The sequence below is a fragment of the Bufo bufo genome, chromosome 1, assembly GCF_905171765.1.
Source record: "Bufo bufo chromosome 1, aBufBuf1.1, whole genome shotgun sequence".
NCBI lineage: Eukaryota > Metazoa > Chordata > Amphibia > Anura > Bufonidae > Bufo > Bufo bufo.
Genome location: NC_053389.1, coordinates 640999995 through 641023562, shown reverse-complemented (window position 1 = coordinate 641023562; position 23568 = coordinate 640999995). Strand labels below are relative to the sequence as shown.

Sequence of the window (23568 nt, the reverse complement as noted above, 5' to 3'; positions counted from 1 at the left end):
GTTACTAATGCTTAAAAAACGGGAAAGCATTTGGATCCATACTCTGCAAACTCTTGAACCTAGGGGTCTTAATCGAGAGTATGAATTGAGCGCATTTCTGTAGATAATTGATGATGTTTAGTTTGTTTATTTTACTTTTTTTTCATTTGCATAATATTAGGTTTTAATTTTAATTTTATATTCATATTCATCTAGTCACAGAAAAAATGACAAAAAATGACAAGATTGGAAACCCTTGATCCAAGTGTAGCCTGTACGAGATAAATACATCTCAGGGTAATTATTATTATTTTTTTTCGGTCTAAATGGATTCTGTCTGTTTGTATCACATGTTTGCTGGCTTACCTTTTGTATTTTTCCTTCATGCAGATAGTTATAAAATATTTATTAGCATTGTGATCATGTATTATAATGTCTTATGCATCATGTCTTCTGTTGTAATCTCATGTTTTGTGTATATCAGTTACCATGGTGATGTGACGTCAACACGTGTGGACGCCGGTGATGGCGCACTATTTAAATGTGTTTGTAGCAATGCATACTATGCTTGACAAAGGCTCGCATTCGAGCTGAAACACGTGTCGCTTGTAGCGCTGTATACATGCTTTCAATAAAGCAATACAATTACCAACAAGGAGTGAAGTGCCGGTCTTTTTCCTTTGAATATTGAAGTGGGTTGTCTTCTACCCTGGACGCGAGCACCACGATACATGAGGAGGAGTGCCGACTGTTTGTATTTTTTGTAAATAATAAGGTAGAGGTTCGTGTGTATGACTTTTGTATACCTGTTTTATTTAATTTGCAATTTGTGAGTGGTCAGCCATCTTGATTCATTCTCCCCAAGATAAGGTTTTCCTAATGAATCCTACATTTCCCATCATGCCTGGCTTTGCGGAGTCTCATCAAACTGCACTGCTCTGTGTAAGCTGCCATGACAGAACATCTCACACTGCAGGGTCTCCATGTTTTCTTATAGGATGTAGCTTGAGCCTCTTTGCCAACTCTGCCCTGTCAGCTATTACTAGGGTCGCCCGACATCTGATTTTAGGCTGAACAGTCTGGTTTTCTGTCTCTCTGTCCTCTGCCACCCTAGCTATTACATATAGGAGGCACGGAGACAAGTGTGAAGCTACATCTCATACTGGAGATTACACAGATAGTATACACAAGCAATGTGAGTCAGGGGGTTTATATAACTGCAGCAAATCCTTGCACACTCCCACCTATTATATATCTGCACTCCTGGCCCTTTAGATAGGGGAGATATTATATATTTTGGATTCAACTGAGTTAGGGTATAACAAATGACACTGCTAGGGTACTGGTGGTGAGTTAGTAATATATGCAAAAAAAAGAGTGGAGTTTTTTAAAAGTATACCTTATTATTTAATAATGGCTTATTCTGCACTATATGGGTAAAGAAAAAAAAATCTGGAGAGCTTCTTTAAACTAAAAAAAATAATAATAAAATCCAGGTTTAGAAATAGATACACTTGAAGAACTCAGCACGCTAATGATACAATGGAACATTATACTTCTTTTTCTCCATAGGCAAACAGAAGAACATGCAAAGAAGGTAATAGCTAATTTATTTATTTTTTAGTATGTAGATAAACTTATTTTTGTTATTTCTTTTTAATTAGGAAACTACAAATGGGTGTTTGGTAGAGTTGAGCGAACACCTGGATGTTCGGGTTCGAGAAGTTCGGCCGAACTTCCCGGAAATGTTTGGGTTCGGGATCCGAACTCGACCCGAACTTCGCCCCGAACCCGAACCCCATTGAAGTCAATGGGGACCCGAACTTTTCGGCACTAAAAAGGCTGTAAAATAGCCCAGGAAAGGGCTAGAGGGCTGCAAAAGGCAGCAAAATGTAGGTAAATCCCCTGCAAACAAATGTGGACAGGGAAATGAATTAAAATAAAAATAAAATAAATTAAAATTAACCAATATCAATTGGAGAGAGGTCTCATGGCAGAGAATCAGGCTTCATGTCATAGCAGAGAATCAGGCTTCAAGTCATAGCAGAGAATCAGGCTTCATGTCATAGCAGAGAATCAGGCTTCACGTCACCCACCACTGGAACAGGCCATTGTCAGATATTTAGGCCCCGGCACCCAGACAGAGGAGAGAGGTCCCATAGCAGAAAATCAGGCTTCAAGTCATAGCAGAGAATCAGGCTTCAAGTCATAGCAGAGAATCAGGCTTCAAGTCATAGCAGAGAATCAGGCTTCATGTCATAGCAGAGAATCAGGCTTCACGTCACCCACCACTGGAACAGGCCATTGTCAGATATTAAGGCCCCGGCACCCAGACAGAGGAGAGAGGTCCCATAGCAGAAAATCAGGCTTCATGGCATAGCAGAGAATCAGGCTTCACGTCACCCACCACTTGAACAGGCCATTGTCAGATATTTAGGCCCCGGCACCCAGACAGAGGAGAGAGGTCCCATAGCAGAGAATCAGGCTTCATGTCATAGCAGAGAATCAGGCTTCATGTCATAGCAGAGAATCAGGCTTCAAGTCATAGCAGAGAATCAGGCTTCATGTCATAGCAGAGAATCAGGCTTCACGTCACCCAACACTGGAACAGGCCATAGTTAGCTGTGGCGTGGTGCAGTTAGCTGTGGCGTGGTGACAAAACTTTTCCACATCTCTGCCATGCTAACCCTGCCCTCAGAGGAGCTGGCCGTGACACAGCTGCGTTGGCGACCTCTTGCTCCTCCTCTGCCTTCGCCTTGGGCTTCCACTTGTTCCCCTGTGACATCTGGGAATGCTCTCAGTAGCGCGTCTACCAACGTGCGCTTGTACTCGCGCATCTTCCTATCACGCTCCAGTGCAGGAAGTAAGATGGACACATTGTCTTTGTACCGGGGATCCAGCAGGGTGGCAACCTAGTAGTCCGCACACGTTAAAATGTGGGCAACTCTGCTGTTGTTGCGCAGGCACTGCAGCATGTAGTCGCTCATGTGTGCCAGGCTGCCCAGAGGTAAGGACAAGCTGTCCTCTGTGGGAGGCGTATCGTCATCGTCCTGCGTTTCCCCCCAGCCACGCACCAGTGATGGGCCCGAGCTGCGTTGGGTGCCACCCCGCTGTGAACATGCTTCATCCTCATCCTCCTCCACCTCCTCCTCATCCTCGTCCTCCAGTAGTGGGCCCTGTCTGGCCACATTTGTACCTGGCCTCTGCTGTTGCAAAAAACCTCCCTCTGAGTCACTTCAAAGAGACTGGCCTGAAAGTGCTAAAAATGACCCCTCTTCCTCCTCCTCCTCCTGGGCCACCTGCTCTTCCTTCATCGCCCTAAGTGTTTTCTCAAGGAGACATAGAAGTGGTATTGTAACGCTGATAACGGCGTCATCGCCACTGGCCATGTTGGTGGAGTACTCGAAACAGTGCAACAGGGCACACAGGTCTCGCATGGAGGCCCAGTCATTGGTGGTGAAGTGGTGCTGTTCCGCAGTGCGACTGACCCGTGCGTGCTGCATCTGAAACTCCACTATGGCCTGCTGCTGCTCGCACAGTCTGTCCAGCATGTGCAAGGTGGAGTTCCATCTGGTGGGCACGTCGCATATGAGGCGGTGAGCGGGAAGGCCGAAGTTACGCTGTAGCGCAGACAGGCGAGCAGCGGCAGGATGTGAACGCCGGAAGCGCACACAGACGGCCCGCACTTTATGCAGCAGCTCTGACATGTCGGGGTAGTTGTGAATGAACTTCTGCACCACCAAATTCAGCACATGCGCCAGGCAAGGGATGTGCGTCAAACCGGCTAGTCCCAGAGCTGCAACGAGATTTCGCCCATTATCGCACACCACCAGGCCTGGCTTGAGGCTCACCGGCAGCAACCACTCGTTGGTCTGTTGTTCTATACCCCGCCACAACTCCTGTGCGGTGTGGGGCCTGTCCCCCAAACATATGAGTTTCAGAATGGCCTGCTGACGTTTACCCCGGGCTGTGCTGAAGTTGGTGGTGAAGGTGTGTGGCTGACTGGATGAGCAGGTGGAAGAAGAAGAGGAGGAAGCAGAGTAGGAGGAGGAGGCAACAGGAGGCAAAGAATATTGCCCTGCGATCCTTGGCGGCGGAAGGACGTGCACCAAACAGCTCTCCGCCTGGGGCCCAGCCGCCACTACATTTACCCAGTGTGCAGTTGGGGAGATATAGCGTCCCTGACCGTGCTTACTGGTCCACGTATCTGTGGTTAGGTGGACCTTGCCACAGATGGCGTTGCGCAGTGCACACTTGATTTTATCGGATACTTGGTTGTGCAGGGAAGGCACAGCTCTCTTGGAGAAGTAGTGGTGGCTGGGAACAACATACTGTGGGACAGCAGGCGACATGAGCTGTTTGAAGCTGTCTGTGTCCACCAGCCTGAATGACAGCATTTCATAGGCCAGTAGTTTAGAAATGCTGGCATTCAGGGCCAGGGATCGAGGGTGGCTAGGTGGGAATTTACGCTTTCTTTTAAATGTTTGTGAGATGGAGAGCTGAACGCTGCCGTGTGACATGGTTGAGATGCTTGGTGATGGAGGTGGTGGTGTTGGTGGTACATCCGCTGTTTGCTGGGCGGCAGGTGCCAACGTTCTTCCAGAGGCGGAGGAAGAGGCCGAGGCGGCGGCAGCAGCAGAAGAGGTAGCAGGGGGAGCCTGAGTGACTTCCTTGTTTTTAAGGTGTTTACTCCACTGCAGTTCATGCTTTGCATGCAGGTGCCTGGTCATGCAGGTTGTGCTAAGGTTCAGAACGTTAATGCCTCGCTTCAGGCTCTGATGGCACAGCGTGCAAACCACTCGGGTCTTGTCGTCAGCACATTGTTTGAAGAACTGCCACGCCAGGGAACTCCTTGAAGCTGCCTTTGGGGTGCTCGGTCCCAGATGGCGGTGGCCAGTAGCAGACGGACTCTCTTGGCGGCGGGTGTTCTGCTTTTGCCCACTGCTCCCTCTTTTGCTACGCTGTTGGCTCGGTCTCACCACTGCCTCTTCCTCCGAATTCTGAAAGTCAGTGGCACGACCTTCATTCCATGTGGGGTCTAGGACCTCATCGTCCCCTGCATCGTCTTCCACCCAGTCTTCCTCCCTGACCTCCTGTTCAGTCTGCACACTGCAGAAAGACGCAGCAGTTGGCACCTGTGTTTCGTCATCATCAGAGACGTGCTGAGGTGGTATTCCCATGTCCTCATCAGGAAACATAAGTGGGTGTGCGTTAGTGCATTCTATCTCTTCCACCCCTGGGGAAGAGCTAGGTGGATGCCCTTGGGAAACCCTGCCAGCAGAGTCTTCAAACAGCATAAGAGACTGCTGCATAACTTGAGGCTCAGACAGTTTCCCTGATATGCATGGGGGTGATTTGACAGACTGATGGGCTTGGTTCTAAGGCGCCATCTGTGCGCTTTCTGCAGAAGACTGGGTGGGAGATAATGTGAACGTGCTGGATCCGCTGTCGGCCACCCAATTGACTAATGCCTGTACCTGCTCAGGCCTTACCATCCTTAGAACGGCCCCACCAAATATCGCTGTAAATTCTGGTGGTTACTGGGACCTGAGGTAGTTGGTTCACTAGGACGTGTGGCTGTGGCAGAACGGCCACGTCCTCTCCCTGCACCAGAGGGTCCACTAACACCACCACGACCATGTCCGCGTCCGCGTCCCTTACTAGATGTTTTCCTCATTGTTACCGTTCACCAAATAAGAAAAAAATTATTTGGCCCAATGTATTGAATTCAAATTCAGGCCTTTTTTACAGGCACCTAACACTATCTGGCTATCTATTTAGGCACCATATTAAACTAATACAGGCACAGCAGTAACGACAGATTTAGCTGAATATAAATTGTAGGCCTAGTATTTAGGCGCTGGGTGACAGGTATCCCTTTTACGGACAGAATTAGACTTGGAAATGCACGGTAGCGTCTGAAGTTATTGAGGATGACCCTATCCGCACCTTCAATCTAATATACCCTTTTATGGATAGATTTAAACTTGGCCTGATAGAGCAGAAACCACTAATTTAGGGAATTGCTAAGTTGGGAATTGTATTTCAACCCAGAACAAAAACTGTGCTTCGGCAGGCAGCAGACAGTATTACAATTGGCTAGCCACAGCTGAAACACCAGATTTAGGGTACTGCTATTTTGGCAATTGTATTTTACCCCTCAATAAAATAGCAAGCACAGCCAAGCCCCTGATGTAGGATATAGCAAAAAAAAAAAAACACACTATTGATGGTTAAAAATGGACTTGGTGGCAGCTTGTGCTGGCGCACCACAAGACACAAAATAGCCGCCGATCACCCCAGAAAAAAGTGACTGAAAAACGCTCTGGGCAGCCTTAAAACAGTGAGCAATTGAATAGCAGAGGTTGTATGATACACAGCTGTATATCGATCACTTCAGTAAATAAATCCCTGCCTCATCTCGCCCTAACAGCAGCAGCTGCATCCTCTCCCTACACTGATCAGAGCAGAGTGACGTGCGGCGCTACGTGACTCCAGCTTAAATAGAGGCTGGGTCACATGCTGCACTGGCCAATCACAGCCATGCCAATAGTAGGCATGGCTGTGATGGCCTCTTGGGGCAAGTAGTATGACGCTTGTTGATTGGCTGCTTTGCAGCCTTTCAAAAAGCGCCAAGAAAGCGCCGAACACCGAACCCGAACTTTTACGAAAAGTTCGGGTTCGCTCATCCCTAGTGTTTGGCCATGATATTCCATGGACAACGGCATGGTAGTACCACATCTCTATGCCTCCTTATGTCGTTCTCACTGTTTAGTGATGGAAAGCAGTTTATTGAGTTTTATAAAGTGTCTGCAGTCACTTAAGTGTACGGCTACACAGCAATTTTGACCGCAACAGTTGTTGAGCAACCAACGATTGCAGTAGGAATAATTGGGGTCACTGTGTGACTCACACGCTTGCTGCGATTGCGAAACACAAATCACAAAAAATCCAGCAATGTTCGATTTTTTTTGTAATTCATGTGTCGTGGTCGCAGCAAACGTACGAGATTCGCTACAACCCTATTAATTCCTATGGCAGCATCGCGATCTTTGGTTGTGCGACACCTGTTGTGGCCAAAATCAGCATGTAGCCGAATCCTAAATGTGACAAGGCAGAGAGAGCAGTGGTTACAGCCTCCTCATAAATACACAGGACTTATTAGCATAAGTGCAAAGTATTCTTTGTTTAGGGTTAGACAAATAACACATTTTTCTCTATTTGTCATAGTAAACCTTTGAATTTGTCTTATGATCAAGTAGATCATCAGATTTATCGACTGGCATTAAACGTACAGTATGGAGCTTTTTCTGAAATATATACTGTCTCTGCTTGATGTTTTGTATAGTAGGAGGAAGTAAGCTGGGCGGTAACCTACAGCAAGATAGAGCTTCCTAACTTTCCTAACCATTTGACTGATGTAATGCACCAGAAACAGAACTTTTTAGGAGTTTGAAATAAATTCCCCGAAGAGGTTTGAGGCTTGTTTGCAGGTTCAGACTTCATAGTGTTCAGAGGCGTAAATACTACCATAGCAGCTGCTATGGGGCCCACGAAGCCTATGACAGAGGCCCCTAACAGAGTCTTCAATGAGGTTGTGAATAGAGGCTAACACCTTCTATTTTTTTAACATGTTCACCATGGTCCTATTTAAAAGCTTGATTTGGGGCCCTAACTTTCCTAGTTATGATGCTGATAGCATTTATTAACAGATTCTTTTCCAGTTAGTAATATAGAAAATGTCATCCTAAATTACACTGCACCTCTCCTTTAATGTCCTTCACTTGTTTTATCATTTTAGATTACTGTATTTTTACTGCATTTAATTCTTAATGGGACTTCAAAAGGCTTTTTTTTTTTTTATTATGCCACAACTTGTATATCTATCATTTAGAGTGCCGGTGGGTATTATGTGGTTGTTGCTAAAATACTGTGGTACCTTTTACCTTGTGTGTTAATCCAAATGGAATATGAGAGATCACGGCACTCAAGTTATTTGCATGTTAGTGATATTTTATTCCATCCTTAAGGTGCACATATCTAAATTACAGCCATCGTTTCAGTCCGTCCCGGGCCTTGTTCACAGCCTGAATATAAAAGTAAATAATACAATGGTAAGTCACGCAGGACTATGAAATAAATAAATCATACATGATACATAAATGTTCTGTGGACCCAATGGAGTACATAGAGAAGTAAGGGCCCCATAGCAAGGATCAAACCAGGCCCCCCACACAGGACAGAAGGGTTTCTGCCTAAACCCTTTTCAATGACCCTTGGGCCTTTTTTCCACTGCCTTAGGCCTCATGCACATGACAGTTTTTTTTCACGGTCCGCAAAACGGGGTTCTGTTGTTCTGTGATCCGTGTCCGTTTTTTTTTTCCATGTGTCTTCCTTGATTTTTGGAGGATCACCAGGCATGAAAAGTGAAAAAAAAATCTAAGTCAAGTTTGCCTTGAAAATGATAGGAAAAAAACGGACACGGATCACGGACGCGGATGACAATCTTGTGTGCCTCCGTGTATTTTGACGGAACCATTGACTTGAATGGGTCCGCGAACCGTTGTCCTTCAAAAAAATAGGACAGGTCATATTTTTTGGACGGACTGGAAACACGGATGACGGACGCGGATGACAAACGGTGCATTTTCCGAGTTTTCAACGGACCCATTGAAAGTCAATGGGTCCACAGAAAATCACGGAAAACGGAACAACGGACACGGATGCACACAACGGTCGTGTGCATGAGGCCAAATTTGCTAAAAGTTGTTCCTTTAGAGGGTGGAGTCCTGACCAAGTTTTCACCCCCAGTAGAAGAGGATACTGAGCCCCCTCTTGCACTGGGCCCCATAGCAGTCGCCTGGTCTGCCGCTATGGTAGTTACGCCCCTGTGTGGACCCAAATGGTATTGATTATAGACATGATCATCGTATATCAATTGTTATAAAGTATATATACGATGATCATGTGTGTTAAACAATAGATGACTATGTAGCACATTATTTGACTTCTTATTGTATCTGCGTGACTTTCCATTGTATTGTATGTATGTACATTTAGGGCACTGGAGCGATGGGCAAACATGGCGCCCACTAGCACGTGCAGCGGGCATCATAGAGCAGAGACAGCAAATTACCGCCACTGCCAATAATGCAGATCGTGGTATTTACAGCCTTTAGATGCCGTGATAAAATGATCATCTAAAGGGTGAAAAATCCTGAAGCGCTTCCTGGCTTCTTACTGGCATCCTCTGTGGCCAATGAGGATGCCGGTAATTGAATTCAATGCCCCAGGTCTTGCTGAAGAGACCAAGGGTATTGAAGCTGCAATTGTTATTTCAGGCACCTGGTGGCAGGCCAACATAAGAAATGAGCAATTCTCAGTAATAAATGTATTTTAAAAATCCATGATTGTTCAGAATAAAAAAAAATGGATTTTGTACGCTCAAATACAAGCTTCAAAATCATAACAAAAAAGTAAAAAAACTTAAAAACGATATAAAAAAACAAAAAAATAAAAAAAAGTTTAAATCACCTCCCTTTCCGTGTAATAAAAAAATAAATAACAAAAAATATAAACATCATGGGTATCACTGCGACTTAAAACGTCCGTACTATTAAAAAATAATTATTTTTTTTCCAATACAGCGAATGGCATAACGGAAAAAAGGGTCAAAATGGCCAATTTGCCATTTTTTCATTGCTTCTCTTACAAAAAAATGTAGAAAAAAAAGTCACAGACACTCCAAAATGGTATCAATAAAAACTAAAGATTGTCCTGCAAAAAATGAGCCCCCACACAGCTCAGTAAATATTGTGAAAAACAAATTTTGTTTAAAAACATTTTTTTTTCACAAAGTTTAAATTTATTTTTACACTATTTAGACATAAACTTATGCATATGTGGTATAATTATAATCATACTGACCCAAAGAATGAAGGGCACAGGTCAGTTTTTCTGCAAACGGAACGCCGTGGGAACAAAACCCATAAAACGGTGGAAGAATTGTGTTTTTTTTCCACTTTCACCCCATTTGGATTTTTTTTCTTGCTTCTCACTACATTGTATGCCATATTAAATGGTCGCATTAGAAAGTACAACTTGTCCTGCAAAAAATAAGCCCTCATACAGCTATGTGAACGTAAAAATAAAAAAGTTATGGCTCAAGGAAGATAGGGAAGAAAAATGAAAACGCAAAAATGAACAAGCCTACAGTATCCTAAGGATTAAGGATGAAATAACATATCAGTAACTTGCAAACAATTTGAGTGCAGCGATCTCTCATATTGTGATTCTATTTAGAGATGAGCGAATTTCATATTTTGAAATTCCTTCACGCTTCGTTTGGTGGTAAAAGCAGAATTGCGTTATGGATCCAGCTACCACGGACTATAATGCAATTCTATGACGGAATGCATGACGGAATGCCTTTAGAGACATTCCGTTATTCATTCCATCATAATAGAAGTCTATGGGCTGCAAAACGGATTTGTCCCGTTTCCGTTATGCAGAGGAGTCCTTTCCTGCATAACGGAAACGGGACGGATCCGTTATGCAGGCCATAGACTTCTGTTATGATGGAATAAATAACGGAATGCCTCTAAAGGCATTCCATTATGCATTCTGTCATGGAATTGCATTATGGTCCGTGGTAATGGAATCCAGAACGCAATTCTGCTTTTACCACCAAACGAAGCGTGAACGAATTTCATAACATGAAATTCACTCATCTCTAATTATATTGGGTCATTACCCCATCACTGTATACCGCAACCAAGTGGAGTGCCAGCCATCTGTATTATATTAATCCAAATGGACACATATGTTCTGTTCTGGTTATATATGTATTTCTCTTTTTTATTTGTCAGTTCCCCTGTAGACCTCCCAGATGAATATGAATGTAAGTAATTTAATTCTAGAACTGATAACCTAGTATGTAAATGTTTCTATATCTACTAAACAAGTTAAAATATTGTAGAACAACATATACGTGGAAGAAATTGTTGGTACCCTTCTGTTAGGCCTATTGCACACGACCGTATGGCTTTTTCAGTATTTTGCACTCCGCAAAAAACGGATCCGCAAAAAATACGGATGACGTCCGTGTGCATTCCGTTTTTTGCAGAACGGAACAAGCTGGCCCCTGATAGAACAGTACTATCCTTGTCCGTTATGCGGACAATAATAGGACATGTTCTATCTTTGAACGGAACGGAAAAACGGAAATAAGGAAACGGAATGCATACGAAGTACATTCCGTTTTTTTAGCGGACCCATTGAAATGAATAGTTCCGTATACGGAACATATACGGAACGCAAAAAATGGAATGTAAACGGAAAAAACAAAAGTTCGTGTGCATGAGGCCTTAAAGAGAGAATAATCCACAATGGTCACTGAAATAACTTGAAACTGACAAAAGTAATAATAAATAAAAATTTACAGAAAATCAACTCAGATGTTGCTTTTGAATTGTAGTTCAACAGAATAATTTATAAAACAAACTAATGAAACTGGCCTGGACAAAAATGATGGTACCCTTAGCTTAATATTTTTTTGAACAACCTTTTGAGGCAAACCACTGCAAGCAAGCGATTTCTGTAACTCTCTGAGACTTCTGCACCTGTCCACAGGTATTTTGGCCCACTCCTCTTGAGCAAACTGCTCCACCTGTCTCAGGTTTAGGCCTCCTGGACACGAACGTGTGCGCCCCGTGGCCGTATTGCGGACCACATTTGCGGATCTGCAATACACGGGCGCTGTTCCGTGGGCATTCCGCAAATCCGGAGATGCAGAATGGTGCGGAACGGAAGCACGAAACGGAAACCCACGGAAGCACTACGGAGTCCCATTAAAGTAAATGCGTCCGCGATCCGCTACGGCTGCCCCGCTGTGGGTGTTCGTGCATTGCGGCCCGAAAATTGCCGGACGCAGCACGACCGTATGCCCTCTGAGACATACAGTCCGTGAGCGGGCCATATGTCCCGGAGAGCCATTGGTCGTGCGCACAGGAGCGCACAGCATCATAGATTACAATGATGCTGTGCACGTCGGGCCACCTGTGGGACTATTGTCCTGCACTCATAAGATCTTAATAACCCTACGCTGGCGCTTGATGAGCCAAAGTTATGTAGAGATGTCGGCCATATGAGTTGCTTAAGGCTAGGGCTACACGACGACATGTGTCGCGTGACAATAAGTCAAGGACACATAGGACACAACTACACTGCAACATGTGTCGCGCGACATTGATGTCGCACCAATGTTGCACGACAGTTTTTTTTTATGATAGTCTATGGTGTTGCACTGCAAAATCCGACATGCTGCGACTGCAACAGTCGCAGAAAAATTCATCTTGGATGGATTTTTTGCTACTGTCGTGTCGTAGTCACAGCATGTCGCATGTCGCAGTGTGACTCCATAGACTATCATTATAAAAATTGTCGCGCGACACATGTTGTCATGTAGCCCTAGCCTAAATCTACACCAGCTCCCTTCTTGGCATAGATTTAAGTAATTTTCTATGCCAAAAAAAGGCATAGAAAATTATAAATGAGACGGGCCGGCTGGCCGGCCCCCTTCCCATCCCACACCATGCTCCTTTTTCCACCACCTCGGAAAAGTGGTGTGAGCAGGGTAAAGTCGCAGATTCGGCTGCAACAAAAATACGCCAAAAAGTGGCATATTTCTTATCATGAATGACCCCCAGGGACGGATTGGCCATAGACCTAACAGGGAAATTTCCCAGTGGGCCGATGCCCCTGGTGCCACTTAAGCTCTCCTCTCTGCCTCTGGCCAGGTACATAATCAGCTCTCAGTGGTAATTAATCCTGAGAATCAGAAACTCATGTACCCCACCAGTGACCGCACATGCACTCTGAATTCAACTGCTACCTGCATACCTTAATCAGAGACAACTAGAGGAGGACAGAAAATGGCATCTAATGATGGCCACAACAGAATGACAGCTTTTGGGGAAGTATGCTGCTCTGTGGTATATGTTTCTGCCTGGTCACTATTTTGTGCTATGCTATTGATGGCCCTGCCTATTTGCGTTGCCCCAACTTCTGTAAATTTGGACACCCTTACAACATAGGGACACTTTTTTATTTTATTTTTTCCAGGGACACTTTAAGTTCCCAGTCCGTTCCTGATGACCCCCATGGTGTTTTTATGTCGGTTTTAAAACACAACACGGAAAGTTTGTGTAGAGGAGTCTAAGGCCTCTTTCACACCAGTGTAACATAAGTGCTAGATTCGGCACATAACTGAGTCAAACGGAGACAAACAGATTCCATTCAGTTTTTTTTTTTTTTTGCAGAGAAAAAGGGCGATGAATGCAGGGTATCTAAATGAGGAGCTATAAGGGGAACAATGTGACCCATTGGAAGTAGTTTAGTGAGTATTGGGAGTATTAGCAGATGATAAGTGGCTAAATCATGAAGGAAAGTAAACATGGCGCTGGGTGCTAGCAAAGGGGGGGGGGGGGGGAGTGGTTTTGGCTTTGAGGACAAAAGGTAGGTGTTAAGGAGAGAAAATGAGTGTGGGGGTAGGTGAGTAGAAGGTGTGCAAATAGGGGAGGGGGGCAGGGCAAGCTGTATCAAAAGAACAGGCCTGCTGAGGAAATTCAGAGTAGTTTTTTTGCAGCTTGCCACCCTCCATCCCTATATACATTGATTTGTGCAACTATATGTATTTATAGTTGTGGGGTGGAAATTGCGACACCTTCACTCAGTGCTCATGTCGATGGTTTCGGTGGCTCATGGCAGCTGCACAACAGTTTATGGCCTCATGCACAAGACCGTATTTTTTCACGGTCCGCAAAACGGGGTTCCGTTGGTCCGTGATCCGTGACCGTTTTTTCGTCCGTGGGTCTTCCTTGATTTTTGGAGGATCCACGGACATGAAAAAAAAGTCGTTTTGGTGTCCGCCTGGCCGTGCGGAGCCAAACGGATCCGTCCTGAATTACAATGCAAGTCAATGGGGACGGATCCGTTTGACGTTGACACAATATGGTGCAATTTCAAACGGATCCGTCCCCATTGACTTTCAATGTAAAGTCAGGAGTCCCTATTATACCATCGGATCAGAGTTTTCTCCAATCCGATGGTATATTTTAACTTGAAGCGTCCCCATCACCATGGGAACGCCTCTATGTTAGAATATACTGTCGAATATGAGTTAGATCGTGAAACTCATATCCGACAGTATATTCTAACACAGAGGCGTTCCCATAGTGATGGGGACGCTTCTAGTTAGAATATACTACGAACTGTGTACATGACTGCCCCCTGCTGCCTGGCAGCACCCGATCTCTTACAGGGGGCTGTGATCCGCACAATTAACCCCTCAGGTGCTGCACCTGAGGGGTTAATTGTGCGGATCACAGCCCCCTGTAAGAGATCGGGTGCTGCCAGGCAGCAGGGGGCAGTCATGTACATTTAGGGGTTAATTGTGCATATCATAGCCCCCTGTAAGAGATCAGGGGCTGCCAGGCAGCAGGGGGCAGACCCCCCTCCCTCCCCAGTTTGAATATCATTGGTGGCCAGTGTGCGGCCCCCACCCTCGGCCCCCCCTCCCTCCCTCTATTGTATTATCATTGGTGGCCAGTGTGCGGTCCCCCCCCCGGCCCCCCCTCTCTCCCTCTATTGTATTATCATTGGTGGCCAGTGTGCGGCCTCCGCCGGCCCCCCTCCCTCCCTCTATTGTAATATCATTGGTGGCCAGTGTGTGGCCTCCCCCAGCCCCCCGTCCCTCCCTCTATTGTAATATCATTGGTGGCCAGTGTGCGGCCTCCCACGGCCCCCCCCCCTCCCTTTATTGTATTATCATTGGTGGCCAGTGTGCGGCCCCCCCGGCCCCCCCTCCCTCCCTCTATTGTAATATCATTGGTGGCCAGTGTGCGGCCTCCCCTCCCCCCCCTTCCGATCATTGGTGGCAGCGGAGAGTTCCGATCGGAGTCCCAGTTTAATCGCTGGGGCTCCGATCGGTAACCATGGCAACCAGGATGCTACTGCAGGCCTGGTTGCCATGGTTACTTAGCAATATTACAATATTAGAAGCATCATACTTACCTGCTGCGCTGTCTGTGACCGGCCGAGAGCTCCTCCTACTGGTAAGTGACAGGTCTGTGCGGCGCATTGCTTAATGATCTGTCTTAATTGTGCGGATCACAGCCCCCTGTAAGAGATCGGGTGCTGCCAGGCAGCAGGGGGCAGTCATGTACACAGTTCGTAGTATATTCTAACTAGAAGCGTCCCCATCACTATGGGAACGCCTCTGTGTTAGAATATACTGTCGGATATGAGTTTTCACGAAGTGAAAACTCATCTCTGAAAAAGCTTTTATGCAGACGGATCTTCGGATCCGTCTGTATGAAAGTAACCTACGGCCACGGATCACAGACGCGGATGCCAATCTTGTGTGCATCCGTGTTCTTTCACGGACCCATTGACTTGAATGGGTCCGTGAACCGTTGTCCGTCAAAAAAATAGGACAGGTCATATTTTTTTGACGGACAGGAAACACGGATCACGGATGCGGCTGCAAAACGGTGCATTTTCCGATTTTTCAACGGACTTATTGAAAGTCAATGGGTCAGTGAAAAAAAACGGAAAACGGCAAAACAGCCACGGATGCACACAACGGTCATGTGCATGAGGCCTATAACTGAGGAGGGCTATCAGGGTACATTATACAGGGGTAATATAACTGCTGAGGAGGGCTATCAGGGTACATTATACAGGGGTAATATAACTGCTGAGGCGGGCTATCAGGGGACATTATACAGGGGTAATATAACTGCTGAGGAGGGCTATCAGCGTACATTATACAGGGGTAATATAACTGAGGAGGGCTATCAGGGTACATTATACAGGGGTAATATAACTGAGGAGGGCTATCAGGGTACATTATACAGGGGTAATATAACTGAGGAGGGCTATCAGGGTACATTATACAGGGGTAATACAACTGAGGAGGGCTATCAGGGTACATTATACAGGGGTAATATAACTGCGGAGGAGGGCTATCAGGGTACATTATACAGTGGTAATATAACTGAGGAGGGCTATCATGGACATTATACAGGGGTAATATAACTGCTGAGGAGGGCTATCAGGGTACATTATACAGGGGTAATATAACTGAGGAGGGCTATCAGGGTACATTATACAGGGGTAATATAACTGAGGAGGGCTATCAGGGGACATTATACAGGGGTAATATAACTGCTGAGGAGGGCTATCAGGGTACATTATACAGGGGTAATATAACTGCTGAGGAGGGCAATCAGGGTCATGGGTGTAGGAACCCCCAAAAATCTTGGGGGGGACAGCATTTTTGCTCGCCGGGTATAAACTTACAGTTCTGAAGACTCAGGGGTGCTGGCTTGGCCGGGCAGAAGGAGTGTGGGAGACTGTGAGGCCTTTTTCTCCAAGCTGCTCCGGATCAGTGCTCTGGGCTCCGGGCTGGAAGTGAGCACAATAAGAAAAAAATATTTTTCATTACACCTCAGGTCAGACCACCAATCAGACCCCCAATGTTAATCAGACCTCAGCTAACAGCCCCAATAAGATCCCCAATGTTAATAAGACCTCAGATCACACCTCAGCTCAGACCCCAATATGAATGACCCCCAATCAGACCTCAGATAAGAGCCCCATGCCTCATAGCACTCTCCAGCAGCCCCCAGTGCCTCTCATCAGCCCCCCAGCGCCTCTCATCAGCCAGTAATAACAGCCCCCCTCAATCATGTGCCAGTAATAACAGGGCCCCCCCCAATCATGTGCCAGTAATAACAGGCCCCCCCAATCATGTGCCAGTAATAACAGGGCCCCCCCCAATCATGTGCCAGTAATAACAGGGCCCCCCCAATCATGTGCCAGTAATAACAGGGCCCCCCCAATCATGTGCCAGTAATAACAGGCCCCCCCCAATCATGTGCCAGTAATAACAGGCCCCCCCAATCATGTGCCAGTAATAACAGGCCCCCCCCCCCCAATCATGTGCCAGTAATAATAGGGCCCCCTCCCAATCATGTGCCAGTAATAACAGCCCCCCCAATCATGTGCCAGTAATAACAGCCCCCCCCCCCCCCAAATCATGTGCCAGCAATAACAGGGCCCCCCCCCATTATGTGCCAGTAATAACAGCCCCCCCCCCCAATCATGTGCCAGCAATAACAGGGCCCCCCCCCCATTATGTGCCAGTAATAACCAGGCCCCCCCATTATGTGCCAGTTATAACCAGGCCCCCCATTATGTGCCAGTAATAACCAGGCCCCCCCCATTATGTGCCAGTAATAACCAGGCCCCCCCATTATGTGCCAGTAATAACCAGGCCCCCCCATTATGTGCCAGTAATAACCAGGCCCCCCCATTATGTGCCAGTAATAACAGGCCGCCCCCCCCAATCATGTGCCAGTAATAGGGCCCCCCCATTATGTGCCAGTAAAAAAATAATTAACACTTATACTTACCTCTTTGGAGCGATGCGATGCAGGACTCTTCCGGCCTGTGTCCCGACTCCAGCGCTGTACGGCTCAGGCGGCGCGATGACGTCATCGCGCCGCCTGCGCCGGCCTCTGATAGGCTGCCGGCCTAGTAGTGTCGGCAGCCTATCAGAGGAACAGGAAAGGGACACACCTCCCTGCCCTGCTCCTCCGCAGCCTTCTGTTTGTATCGCTGTCCTGAGGACGGCGATACAAACAGTCAGATCACTATGAAGATGAGCGCTTCGCTTCCACAATGGAAGCGCTCATCTCAGTGCCTGCCCCGCCGCCGCCGCACACACTGCCGCTGGGGGAAATTTGACCAAACCTGTCCCCCCCGCATTATTTCCTGGGGGGGGATCCGTATCCCCCGTCCCCCCCGCTTCCTACGCCCATGATCAGGGTACATTATACAGGGGTAATATAACTGCTGAGGAGGGTTATCAGGGTACATTATACAGGGGTAATATAACTGCGGAGGAGGGCTATCAGGGTACATTATACAGGGGTAATATAACTGAGGAGGGCTATCGGGGTACATTGTACAGGGGTAATATAACTGCTGAGGAGGGTTATCAGGGTACATTATACAGGGTAATATAACTGCTGAGGCGGGCTATCAGGGGACATTATACAGTGGTAATAGCCCTCCTCCGCAGTTATATTACCACTGTATAATGTCCCTTGATAGCCCTCCTCCGCAGTTATATCAGGGGACATTATACAGTGGTAATATAACTGAGGAGGGCTATCATGGACATTATACAGGGGTTATATAAGTTATATTACCCCTGTATAATGTCCCCTGATAGCCCTCCTCCGCAGTTATATTACCCCTGTATAATGTACCCTGATAGCCCTCCTCAGCAGTTATATTACCCCTGTATAATGTCCCCTGATAGCCCGCCTCAGCAGTTATATTAACCCTGTATAATGTCCCCTGATAGCCCTCCTCCGCAGTTATATTACCCCTGTATAATGTACCCTGATAGCTCTCCTCAGTTATATTACCAATGTATAATGTACCCTGAAACCCCTTAGTTATATTACCCCCTGTATAATGTACCTTAATACCCCTAAGTTATATTATATAACTGAGGGGTATCAGGGTACATTATACAGGGGGGTAATATAACCGAGGAGGGGTAGCAGCCTAGCAGGGTACATACTTTATATGCGTTTACTGTTATATATAACTTATACAGAGGGTCTCAGCCAGGGCAGAGCAGAGACAGCTCTTGTAGTTAGGGGAGCAGCTGGGCACGAACACTATCACGCCGCTGCCGGCAGCCCTCACCTCAATAGCAGGCGCGCAGGCCGCCACGCAGCAGATTTAGGCTCTTATTCCTTCCAACTCTGCTGCCCAGATGGAACGGAGACCACTCCCTCTCCTGGCTGCGTGCGCCTGCACAGCGCATGCACGGCTCTGCCTCCGAGTCCGCCCCCCTATGTGAACTTGGGGGGGGGGGGGGGCAATTGCCCCGTTGCCCCCTCCTGGATCCGCCAATGTAGAGGACAGACATAAACCAAATACGATTAAGCTGATTTATTAAGGGATCATAAATTTGAGGCAATTTAGAGACAGGCGTTTCAAATACGCCAGACTATTTTTTACTCCTAAAAAAAGGCGTGCTTAATAAATGTGCCCCACTGACTGTGTGAATAAGGAATAACATACCATTTGGGCTACCTGCACACATTATGGATTCTTTTTCCCCACATGGATTTTCGTGCGGAAAAAACACAGCGTTATACAATACCAGCAAAATGAATGACATTTGACTCATGTACTATTTGGATCTATTTTCCATGTGGAAATTGATCTGCTGTGCAAATTTAATGCAGATTGGGATAAAACTGCATCAAAATCCGCAACAAAATCGGCAGTTAACACATGCGGACTTTGGTGCGGAAGTGCAGAGAGATCTGCATGAAAATCCATGCAGAAATTCTATTTGACAATTCGCACCCGTGTGCCGGTAGCCTTGTAGAGAGACAAAATGAATACAGATTCAATGATCTCAGCGTGGATTCGCTCTGCACAAACGTCATCTTGAAAATTATCAAAATTTCTTTTGCACACTTTTAATAAAAGTGCTAAATAAGAAATGTACTTTATTCCAGGTACTCCCTATGCAGTGAGTGGACAGAAGGAGGAGATAAACAACTGCGTTTATTCACTGGTACAAAATCCAAGGCCGGCCACAGAAGCTGAATATTCTGAAGTACAGCTGACAAAGCCTGCTATATCTGGTGCTAATGGCGAACACAAATACGATTTCTGATGCAGAGAATGTTTAAGGGATAAATGGAAAAACATGTTGGAAGACGGAGATAATGGATGCATTGCTTAGCCTATATTAAACATGAACCTTCAAACTGAACTATAATTACTTTTCTGCTTTTTTTTGTACACAATGTTAAAACTTGCAGCATAAGGGTTCATGGGCATCGCTGTATTGCATAATAGTGCTTTAGAGGTCCATAAGTCTTCTACTGCAGTGGTCCCCAACCTTTTTTGCACCAAGTACCAGTTTCATGCAAGACAATTTTCCCAGGGACCGGGTGGGGAAGGGGGCGGGGGTTCTGGGGCGGGGCTTAGGGGTGCTAATCGGCACTGACTGATTCACATGCATAACAAAGCACAAGGTGCATATTAAAATATATAACGACTATATAAACTGACTAGGGTCTCTGCTGCACCTGGTCTCTGCTGCACTGTACTGTATTTTTCACCCTATAAGACGCACCTAGGTTTTAGAGTAGAACAATAAGAAAAAATATTTTTCATTACACCTCAGGTCAGACCAGCAATCAGACCCCCAATGTTAATCAGACCTCAGATCAGACCTCCAATGCCTCAGATCAACCCCCCAAACTTTAGCCATCTATCAGCCCCCATGTCAGCCATCAGACCCTTATGTCAGCCATCAGCCCCCCATGTCAGCCATAAGCCCCTTATGTCAGACATCAGCCCCTTATGTGAGCCATCAGCCCCTTATGTGAGCCATCAGCCTCCATATGTCAGCCATCAGCCCCCATATGTCAGCCATCAGCCCCCTTATGTCAGCCATCAGCCCCCATATGTCAGCCATCAGCCCCCTTATGTCAGCCATCAGCCCCCTTATGTCAGCCATCAGCCCCCTTATGTCAGCCATCAGCCCCCTTATGTCAGCCATCAGCCCCCCATGTTAGCCAGAAGCCCCTTATGTCAGCCATCAGCCATATTTGAGCCATCAGCCCTTATGTCAGCCCCCAGGGCAAATAAAAATAAAAAATAAAAAACACTAACCTCTACTACTCCTGGTCACCATCGCGATCCTCTTCATCCTGCTGTCGGCTGTGTATCACGGAGCACAGTGTGAGGTCACAGAGCGACCTCACGCTGTGCGCAGCCCTGCACAGCCGATAGCCAAGCCGAGGACCGTGAAGCGGTGAGTACAGATCACCGGCTGGGTACATGATTCTCACAGCATTAATTACTACTGAAAGCTCATTATGTACCCAGCCCGGGGCAGAGAGGAGGGCTTGGGTGGCCACCTGGGCAATCGGCCCACCGGGAAATTTCAATGTAAGGTCTATGGCCAATCCACCCCTGGAGTCATACATGCAAGTTCTGTGCATAGGACATGTGCTTTAGCTCCTAAAGAGGCTTTCTGAGTTGTAACTGGGTGGGAGGAGGTATAAACTAGCTGGGTGTGGTTAGGAGCAGTGATAGGGGAGTGTCTATGTAATTAGCTGGGTGGGAGGAACTATAAACTAGCTGGGTGTGGTTAGGAGCAGTGATAGGGGAGTGTCTATGTAACTAGCTGGGTGGGAGGAGCTATAAACTAGCTGGGTGTGGTTAGGAGCAGTGATAGGGAAGTGTCTATGTAATTAGCTGGGTGGGAGGAGCTATAAACTAGCTGGGTGTGGTTAGGAGCAGTGATAGGGGAGTGTCTATGTAATTAGCTGGGTGTGGTTAGGAGCAGTGATAGGGGAGTGTCTATGTAATTAGCTGGGTGGGAGGAGCTATAAACTAGCTGGGTATTGTAAGGTCTGGTGATGGAGCTGTGGAAAAGAAAGAAGAAATAATATCATGGGTTTGGCTGGATACAGCAACAGGAAGTGCTACATACAGGATGTAAATCAGAGTGATTGGTTTACATGGAGCAAACGGGTCAGGAGAGTCCAAATTGAAAAAGAAAGACCAGGTGTAAAATGTACATAAGGTAAGCAAAGTATATCTGCTAAAAACATAGTTATCTCAGAAAACCTCTTTAATGTCAGTTCTCAGATAAGGTAAAAAACTATGAGATAGGGATGAAAAGGTTAAGCCAAAGCATCATACAAACAAAAGAGAAAGAAAGTGGTCAGCTCGCTAACTGGCCTTGACTGCCCACGCCAAGGTGTCAAAAATGGTGCAAGAAGATGAGAATCCTGACGCAGCAACAGTTTAAGTTTAACAACAATAGAAGTTCTCCAGCAAACTTTATTTCACTTTGTAAGGGCACGATCACACGGCGTGGTCAAGAGCTGTTCGGGTCGGCTGGCTGCGTTCGAGAACCACAATGATATATAGACCGCAGCTGCCTTTTATTTAACTAAAGAAGACCAAACAGTATAACGATCTACCTTGTTAATGGCCATGCGGTATTGAAGGTGCCATACAGACATTAACAATGAAGACTGGAAATACCATGCAGGCTTCATTAGTTAACTAAAAGGCAGCTGCAGCCTAATTGGCCATACGGTTCTTGAACGCAGCCGGCCGCAACTTGAACAGCTCATGACCACACCACTGCACTCTTGAAAGCATCAGACAGATAATAAGACAGAGGTTTACGCATTTTGGCAAAGCCTATGATCCTTCCGCTGTTTAGGAATGTGTCTAATGTTTTTAATGAAATAAACTTCATATATATATATAAACTTCAAGTTAAATAAAACATACCAGTATGTTAAACTAATAATCAAATATGTACTATGAATAATATCAATAATAGAAATGAACAATCAAAGAGGATATACCTAGTCGCAGATGACTGAAGTCAATGTCCCTTATACTAAGGGTAAAGAGTTTGCTTCTGTGAAATTGTCAGTCCTAAATGGGATTTCTATTAGATAAGTTTTCTATATGTGATATATATCAAGAAATCGGACTGTATGCAATTACTAAAGTGTTTTGACTCAGTCATGTCTGTTATCATTACTTTACAAATCCTACTCCTGGCAGTGATTTTCCAAGGGAAACTGCTGCAGGGGAAATGTAGTAATACATGGCGGACATTCAGATGAATGGCTATCCATGTAAAACAAGAATAGTTTGAGTTTACCCCATACAGTGGCCCTCTGTTCTAGGTCATAGAGGGGGGTCTAGAGCGATTGACCAAACTGTAGGCTGCAGTGGTGATGTGTCCTCCAAGTGTCATGTGACCAACTGACATGATGCAGGGGATACAACCCCACTGAGGCCAGTCATTGGCAGCAATGGGATATATGATCCCTGTCAATGACTGGCTGCAGCAATGATGTGTCTTCCATGTGTCACGTGACCCACTGACATGATGCATGGGAGATACAACAACATTGTGGCTGCAGCGTCAAGTGTGAGCCTGGTCAATGACATGCCCGCAGCAGTGAGGTGTCTTCCATGTGTCATGTGACCCATTGATGTGATGGGCCAGTCATTGGCTGTAGTGGCACATGTGGCCCCTGTCATACATATAGTGACATGAGAGACTGTGTGCACAGGTCAGGTGACATGGGGGGGAGGGTTCAGGCCAAAAGGCTCCTAAACCCCTTTAACTACTGCTCTACACCTACATTCCAGGGAAATACATTGAGTTACATGTGTACAGCACAGCGCCTTCTCGTGGACTACAGTTGTCACTCAATCTACAAATACAGCTGTAACATCTCTGCAGCAGATCATATGGAAATCTACACATCATGAAGCACAAGCTAAAGGCTCTTTATAAAGGCAATGACCTTACTTCATGCTGAGAAGATCGAAAAACAGGACTTTTTTTTCAGAAGAATCACGCAGCATTGTTTTTAAACTGCTGTCCCTGGTTAAATACTCAAGTTCACATGCACAGATCCATTTCTCAATTGATTT

The 23568-nt window shown here is 46.1% G+C and overlaps 1 protein-coding gene across 3 annotated transcripts in view; it reads left to right on the top strand.

Moving 5' to 3' along the window:
- LOC120985752 overlaps nt 1–20001 on the top strand; it is a 111364-nt gene extending 91363 nt beyond the window's left edge. For all 3 annotated transcript variants that reach the window (XM_040413868.1, XM_040413867.1, XM_040413866.1), the window contains 3 exons: nt 1552–1576; nt 10848–10879; nt 19593–20001. In XM_040413868.1, coding sequence (XP_040269802.1) covers nt 1552–1576; nt 10848–10879; nt 19593–19753 — 218 coding nt within the window. In that variant the 3' untranslated portion in view covers nt 19754–20001. The remainder of the gene's footprint in view (nt 1–1551; nt 1577–10847; nt 10880–19592) is intronic.
- The last annotated feature ends 3567 nt before the right edge of the window (nt 20002–23568 follow it).